This window comes from Pholis gunnellus, assembly GCF_910591455.1.
Source record: "Pholis gunnellus genome assembly, chromosome: 18".
Taxonomy (NCBI): domain Eukaryota; kingdom Metazoa; phylum Chordata; class Actinopteri; order Perciformes; family Pholidae; genus Pholis; species Pholis gunnellus.
The window spans coordinates 4290422-4298979 of record NC_136545.1 but is presented as its reverse complement, the minus strand read 5'-3'; the positions used below and the strand labels follow the sequence as shown (position 1 = coordinate 4298979).

The window sequence follows — 8558 nt, the reverse complement described above, 5'->3', positions numbered from 1 at the left end:
GACGTAGTCATCGTGATGTCACCCATTGGTTTGTGGACTGCGGTTTTGAAGCCTCGAGTTTGGCATATTTGGCCGTTTGCCATCTTGGTTTTTTTTTGCAAGTGACCATATTTGGACTGCGGTTGAGTAAGGTAGAGACGCCGTAGACAGCTCAGGTAGCCCCGCCCTAAAGCATTCCCTGCTTTATGGTCTATTTGACTCTAAATGGACCATAATGTACTAAATGAACATCATGCTGTATTGAAGAAGACTTGAAACTAGAGATTGAGACCATAAACTCATGTTTACAATGTTTACAGAGGTAATAAATCAAGAGAGAAGTAGAGTCATTTTCTCATAGACTTCTATACAACCAGAGGAGTCGCCCCCTGATGGCCAGTAGAGAGAATGCAAGTTCAATGCACTTCAGCATTGGCTTCACTTTTCAGAACCGGAGGTTGCCGCCCGTGGATAACCGATGTCCCCCCGTGGCACATGATCAGCTATCACAGCGAGACACGGGAACAACAGCTGAGTAACCTTTATATAGGTGTTGATTAGAAGGCCGGGCTCACTCCAGACAACCTGACTCTGCATGTGTAGAGCCGTACTCAGCGTTAAGACTTTAGCCTTAACAGGGGTCAAACATCAATTTAACTGTTTTGAAATGTTTGACAAATGGCTTGTGTGAATGTCTGTGTGAGATGAAGAGAGAGTTATCTATAAGTGGAGCGTAGGTGGTGTCAGTTGTGAGGCTCGTGTCTAAATAAAGGATTACCTTCAACCTTAAAAAGTGCACCAGCTCCCAGCTGCCACATTAGCACTGGTGTGCTGCGGTCACACGCCGCATAACACTCATGATAACACGTTAGTGTTTTACCAATAACCTTTCTATGATCGGGGATCTTATCAGTCTGGTCTGGTCGGTTACACACAGGGATAGAAAATATTCCTGACATCAGAGGCTTTTGGTGTCAACAGAGCCTCTCCATAAAATCTGGTTTTGTTATATTTGGCTCTCTGCACCGGGGGCAAATGGGCAACAAGTTCCCTGAACTCCTGTTTTTGAAAATAGATCACGCGACACACACATGGGCAGAGACCCCCCCCCTGTTTGAGGCAAGTCGAATGAGTCCAGGAGACCTCGTTTCAGATAAAAAAGCTTCGCAAAAGGTTCAGGGTTCAATACCAGAGGGGAGGCTCCTGTAAGTATTGGTCACTTTAGGAGGGTGGTGGGGGGGGGGGGGGGTCTTCCAAATGTGGCACCGTGGCAGGGATCACATTTCAGACGGTCACATTTACATGGGGGGGCATGTTAGTTACCTCTGATTCCTATTAGCTTGCAAAATGTGTGTGTCATATTCTTCTTACTATTTAATGAGCCGTCTTGTTCATTCACACGGACAGTTTTATTTGCCTTTGTGAGTGACGATTCCTTTCCTTTCTGAGTAATGACTGAGCATGACTTACTCTGAACTCCTTTATTCGCCGGACTGCCCATGAAGCATTAACATCTCATTTACCGATCGTAAAAACTCACTTTCTTCCCGTAGTGCATCGTCCCCTCCCCTCCTTCAGCACTGCTTACGTTTTGGGTTTTTATTCTCTGAAATAACCTCACATAAACCCTCCCGCTCTCTGCAGTGCAGATTAATCATTTATAGAACTGGCAAAACATTGCACTTGTGCGTGCGAGTCTCTGGACTGGGAGATGAAGAGCACCCCCTTTTCAGACGCGGTGAAGTCACCTTCTGTACGGTGCCGACAAGCTGGCAGGAGAATACGCCGGCTAACGAGGCCTTCTCTGCACGAGCCACCTCTGCACCAGACTGCACTCGGAACAAGGTCACGGCCTCTGCTTTTGGTCCGAACCACGCACGGAAAATTGCATCGGGTTTAAGCATCAGGTCGAAGGTTTTGAGGCCACACAAGGTTCAATGCGTCTGTTTGTTGCAACAAACAGAAATTCAGATGACATCAGCAGATCGTGCGGCTGCCTGGTTGAGAAATAATAGTAATTTGGACTGAAGATCTGCAAATATCTCTTCAGTTGATTAAACAACTTCAGTACAGACACAGCACAGTGCATTTTGGTTGATATATCCTAAATGATACATTCAGCTCAGTGGGGGGGGGGGACACAAATACATTTGTGCATCAAATGATCCAGTCCATAATTAACATTAAGATAATTCAAAATGGATTTTTAATTAATCTATTTAGTGAGTGAGAAACTTGTTTTCCTCCCCAAACTCCTGTTGGAAGTAAATTCTTCAACTAGCTCTGAACGCCCAGTTGTTCAATGAATGAACATGTATAAGAAACATACCAAAACCCCAGATTTGACAGACTTGGAATATTTATTTATTTGGTAACCAACTCCACGTCAATGACATTAAAAGTAGCATCATCTTCACAGTATTGCATAACTCTGCCATGATCTGAGGTATAGAGACCATAGCCTGCACCGATTAAGAACTGAAACTTGACCCAAAAACAAGTGACAGCTGTTTTGAGAAAATAATCAACATAATGTAAGAAACTAAACCGTAAGATGATGGCCAGCAAAGCTGTTTTAAAGAGAAAAGCCACATTTGTTTTGACATATTATAACACATTAATTGAAAAAAAGAAAAACGGTTTTAAAGGCACATTCATAGAACAACAATGGGACAATATTGCATGCACAGTCCCAGCAGATAAAAGCAGCATCAAAGTTACAACTATATCACAGTTTAGTGGTAAACTCATTAGAATACCTGCACCAGTCATACCGTTTACAATATACAGTTATTGCTTTCATTATTGCTGTAGTAAAAGTGAACCATGTGCATTTATTCTTATAGATCGCTGGAGAGTATTGAAGCAGCATACGGACATTATAGTAAAGTCGCCATTTACACAAATTAACACTTGCATTTAGTCACCCTTTTTCTTAAAGAGGTGCGATTTGCATAATTGTAGATACAACCACGGGGGGGGGGGAGAAGACATCCTATGTAACGATTCTGTATTTTGATGATAATCTTTTCAGTTCCCTGAAAGATCCACTTAATCACTGGCTATCGGAGAGCAACCCTCGAAGAAAAGTCAAAATACGTCCAGGCGCCTGGTCAAAAAAAAAAAGAAATGGTTAAGATCATCTGTAACCTTGACATCCAAAAACATACGTATCCTCTTGATGAACCCCACATTTACCAAATCAATGCTAGGATGCATGTATGACATGATACAGTGTTAGTGGCCATTCTGCATGTGGGTCTTGTGACGGGCCGTACAAACAAACTTTACCATCAGGTTCAGGATCCGGTACCAAAGGTCCCTGAACACACCACATCCCGATCTCCCTCTCGCCTCACAAGCGAGCCCAACATTTGTGCACCAGCAATTCGTCCCCAGAGCCCGTGTCGAGGAGGCGGTTGCTGCATTCCTCCCAACGGCACACCTCGCCCTTGTCCACCACCACGAACTTCCACTCCACGTGACTCTCTGCGGGCAGGCTGACCACCGTGGCCCAGTGCCCGCCCTTGGCTCTCTCCAGCGGGACGAATCCCTTCCAGTTCCCTAGCTCCCGCTGGTTTCCCGTGATGGCCACCGTCTGGTACGGCGATTGGGTGAGGTAATGGACGCGGAAGGTCACGTTGACATTCTGGGGCATGGGCTGGACATTTTGCATATGTTCTGTATCTTCGTCGACAAGGGAAAGAGTGTCGGCTTGTAGGACTTCAGCAGAAGGTGGGGAATCTGTTGTGTCCGTACAACGGGTGTCTGCTGCAGCAGATCTGTATTGGCACTCTTCAGTGGGAAACTGGTCGTTTTTTGCATCGTCTTGGGCAAAAGATGGGGCGGAAAGATTCATCCAGGGAAAGGTTTGGTAGTTACTATCCATGATCCATTCATTATGGTCCATAGTTGCTTCCATGATACTGATTTCAGTCTTTTCGTAGTCCTCTTCTTTCTCCTTCTCTGCTTTGGTTGCCTCTTTCATGTCAACACATCCTCCTTTCTTCTTCTCCTCCTCTTTACTCTCCACAACCTCCGCAACAACTTTCATGTCCGACTGCTTTTCGGCGAAGCAAGTAACGCTGTCTGCAATCTGCGCCGCAAACTGATCTATCATTTTGTTGTAACTGTCTTCAATCTCGTGGCCAAACATGTCCTCACGATGCGACGGGTAAGGCCCGAGCGCCATACGCGCCGTATCCTCTTCAATGACGGATACGGCTGCATCATCAGCCAAGAGGCCGTTTTGAGCCTCCGTCTGTCCCTCACTCTTCAGATCACAATCCATCGCCTGAAGCACCATTTTTTCAAAGATCATGTCACACTCGTTAACGGCATCAGGGCTGACGGCCATGCTTGAAATCCCACTCTCTTCGCCAACTCCAGCAGATGATATGTCATTATCCCTCAGCGCAAATTGCTCAAAAGATGGCAAGTACATTTGACACGAGGGAGGATGCATGTCCTCAGACAGGACGGGAGCAGCGGTCACTTCGGAAAAATCTTCCTTATTATTTGTTGTTTGGTCGCTCTGTTGGTCTTGAGAGGAAGACTGCGTGTCAGGAGATAGTTCTTCAGGCATTAAAAGTGCAGTGCGGCTAGTGTTGTTGCAAGCAGCTGCATCAGTGGCAGAATCGACCCTCGTCTCGTCGGAAGTTTCATTCTTTTCCACGTGGTCGATTTGTTGGTCTTGGCAAATGGATTGCAGGTGAGGACAAGATATATCGTCAACTATTACAGAAGGTACGTTTGCAGCTCTATCTGGAACAGCAGCGATACTTGCCTTGTCAAAAGCTTCCTTTCTTATTGTCTGTTGGTCTTCGTGATGGGATTGAACATGAGGGCAGTACACTTGGTCATTGCGTTCTTCAGCCAACACCACGGCTGTGCCATGTCCGTTGTTTTCAGGCAGATTTTCTGTCTTGTGTGATGGCATTTGAGGGCCAAGAATAGTAGAATTAGTGTCTTCATCAAGAGATGGAGCTGTATCATCTTCTTTCTGTGGGGGCTGACAATCCAATGACAAATCAGCAATGCCTGAGGTACCTGACAGAGCGCCATTGTGATCATCTGCCTTTACAGGCGCGTTCAAACAGATTACAGCAGGGCTGAGCGCCACACTTGAACTATCACGTTCTTCGCTGCAGGCAACGTCGTTGCCGCCGGTCGGCATTCTCCCCTTCGCCTGATCAGCACCATCGTAAAGAACACTGACCTCTTGATCACACGTAAGATCGCTTACCCCCTCCGCACCTTGCTCGTCGAACTGTGCCGAGGTGGCGTCCGACTTGGCGGCTGTAAGTTTGTTGAAGGGTACCTGGTCTTCACGACCAACTTCTTCACCAGCTAGACCACCATCTTCATCCCGATCACTATCCCGAATGGGCGGCGTCACCTCGTCCGTCGCACGGTCACATTGCTCCTGCTGCGTAGGTGGCAGGTTTGACTCTCGTTGGAATGTTGAGGACGAGATCTCAGCTGGTTGACCGATTGGCAGTTGGTCCAAACGGTGCTCTTCTGCCTCCTCACTCTCCTTTCTACTTTCCCCCACTGGAGAGAGGCGAGCTTTGCCGGAAAAACTACTGAAATCAATGTCATCTGCATTGTCTCGCTCAAACTCCTCATCTTTGCCACAACAGACGCTAGGAACAGATACACCTTCAATATGAATGACGGGCTCTTCCGAGTTAGACTCCACGCTACTTGTGGCTTCATCACCGTTTTCACTCATATGAGAGGTTTGTTGGAAGCACACCGGATCGTTCGAAGCACACTGAAAGTTGACCTCTTGTCTGGGCATCTCGTCAAAAACATCCTTCTCCGGGGTCACGCCCTCATCTTCTTGGCATTCTGCTGTTGACACCTAGACAACACGAACAAAAAATGTTAATATCTTCGGGTCTAACTGTAGATAAAAATACATACAAGATTGAAAATACCCTGCACTTTTCTGAAACTACAGAGAGAATTAGGTCTGAGGGAAAATGGGTAAATGTAGTCGAGAGAGAAATATTCCCACAGGGTTGGTGCTCCAACTCCTTGAAGAAATAGTTCAGACAAATTTGGAAATACGCATATTTTCCCTTCCTTGCTGAGAGTTCGATGAGAAGAGAGATACCGCTCTCGTATCTGTCTGCTGAACATGAAGCTACAGCCACTGATTAGTTGAGCTCAGCATAGCACACAGTAAAGTAACAGCTTGTCTGTACAAAAGGTAACAACATCAACCTACCAGCACTTCTAAAGCTCAATATTTTAACACTTTTTTTTCTTTCTTAAATGGACCAGCTATGACGGATGACGTTTAAATGTGTCTGTAGCCTGCATGTAACCTCACACAGAGAACAAGTGGCTGCTTACCTCCTCTCCCCGCTCGTGGTTCTCAGCATTAATCGGCTCAGGCTCCTTCAAGCAGCTATCGTGGAACTCTTCCAACACATCCTTAATCGCGTCACCGCTTTCACACCGGTGGCGATCGACAGCATCCTCCGACACCATTTCAGCCTCTGCGCAAGCATCACTCTGCGGGCTCCCATTGGCCTCTTCTGCTTGGTGAGAGTCCCACACGACTGCGGCTTCCTCTGTGCCGTCCGAAGAGGCGCGCTCAATGTCTGGTGATCGGTCGTCATTCTCTTGAGGGGAAGATGGTGCAGGTGTCTCCTCAGCAGCAGCAACACGACGGTGCCTGATTCTGAGATCACTCTGAATCAGATCCACATCCTCCTTCACGTCTGATGAGCCTTCAACATTCACGTCTATTATGAGATAAAAAGGGGGGGGGGGGGGGGGAGTAATTCAAATGATATACACTTTTATTGAACTTTTTTTTACAAATATAAATGTACTTTTTTGACTTTATAACTAGAAAAGCAGAATAGGTGAATAGAGAATAGTTAATGTTAATTAAATGTCTTTAGGTTCATTATAATTGATAAATTAGTATCTTTACTGGTTTACAAAGGATCGATTTATTGGTTTTTTACTTTGCCTTATCCACCTTTGTACCTTTTTTTTTTAAGTGACAACACAGCAGAAGATCTAATCACAGCAGGAGTAATCAATGCAATCAGCGTAATTGTTTGTTGGACTTATTTGACCTGGCAAAAAAAACCTCCCCTGTACCCTTTTCAGTCAATTTGAACTGTGTGTCAGTAGATTAACCCCTTATATAAAATTAACTAAATGCACTCAAAGTACCAAATTGTCCCCGTTAGTGTTCTTTTATTTCATATTAAAATACTATTATTCTGGATGTAGCCTAATCATAAGCAGCAATTTACCATTATAGCTGGATGAGGGTGAGCCAATCAGAACCATTGTATTTACTGTGGGGCAGTTTAATTTATACCATATTTTATGTTCTCATTAAACGTGTCGTTTGTAAAATCCCAATCTTGGAAAGAAGCGCAGCATAAAATGATTTCCCTCTGATCCGCTGTGGAATAGAAGTACAGCAGCAGCGTGGAAACACTCGAGTAAAGCAGGTTTTAAGCAGCTCAACATTTGTTCAGGACTTTGTAGTTAATGTGCGGAGTCACATTCAATCACAGCCAACATGAACAAACATGAACAGCTACTTTAACATGCATTTGGATGAGTAAGAGAAGTCAGCTTTTACTATAGTCCAGAGTTATAAATGACTTTTATAATACGGCATGAAGGCCTATTTATATCTCCCACAGTCTCACTGGAACATAACTCACACCAGATATGAATACTAACGCCCTCGTGCTATAAATTATCATAGGCAATCATATTGAAAGGATATGCCTCAGCAGTTTAACTAGGGTCACGGTTTCTCCCTTTGGATGAATGAATCACCAACATCACCCACACGGTTACAACTCACACTCGGGTTATTCCACCTGGGGATGAATAAAGTATACATCTATCTATATCTATCTCTTTTTCTTTACCTGTTGACTCCACGGAGCCGTGAGGTTCCCGGATCACCGACTCGTCTCCCTCCGGGCCACCGCCGTCACCGTCAGCGGCGGCCGCGGCCGTGGCCTTCCTCCGCTTCCCCCTCACGGTCCGGTAGATGACGAGACCCGCCACCACGGACACCACCGCTATCACGGCCAGAGCCACGGCGGGACCGTGGCGCCCGATCATGCAGAAGAGCGAGGCCAGGTCCACGCGTCTCTCCACCGCCACGGTGTTGCCGTTTTTCAGCGGCATGGCGCACCAGTTGTGGAGGCGGAAGAAAAAAACAAACAAATCACGAGCCGCTCCTCCTCCTCCTCTTTCCCAGCTTGTCTCTGTCTGTGCGCGTGAAGAGGGCCCCGAGTGGCGTTGCTGCAGGCTGTCCGCTCACTGCGCGTGCTTCTCTCTGTCTCCTCTCCACGCGTACGGTCGTATATAGTGACCTCTTGTTGCTGCAGAGCTGCGGGTTGAGCGGTGCAGGTTGCGAGCTGCTCATTGGCTGGGCCGGATCACGAGGTCTCGGCATTCATTCATAAAAAAAAAGGGGGAAAGGCGCTTGTTGTTTGCAGCCTGTCTCTCTAATCGCCTCAGATGTGAATCAGGTGTTCATCACGTTGATGGGATTTCAGGTCGCAGTGAAACCACCGGGA

General features: G+C 46.2%; 1 protein-coding gene across 2 annotated transcripts; it reads right to left on the bottom strand.

The window, feature by feature from the left end:
- Nucleotides 1-2359: 2359 nt before the first annotated feature.
- On the bottom strand, nucleotides 2360-8282 carry stbd1 (starch binding domain 1). 2 transcript variants are annotated; one of them, XR_013767507.1, is made up of 4 exons: nucleotides 7899-8282; nucleotides 6343-6737; nucleotides 3271-5845; nucleotides 2360-3088 (listed from the first exon to the last, which is right to left on the bottom strand). XR_013767507.1 is itself a non-coding variant. In XM_079179741.1 (3 exons), exons 1-3 carry the CDS (start codon nucleotides 8161-8163, stop codon nucleotides 3335-3337), a joined length of 3171 nt encoding a protein of 1056 aa, XP_079035867.1. In that variant the 5' UTR covers nucleotides 8164-8282; the 3' UTR covers nucleotides 2360-3334. The 2 variants fall into 2 exon arrangements, 1 of the variants encoding a protein (XP_079035867.1); XM_079179741.1 differs by having other exon boundaries at nucleotides 2360-5845.
- Between the last annotated feature and the right edge of the window lie 276 nt (nucleotides 8283-8558).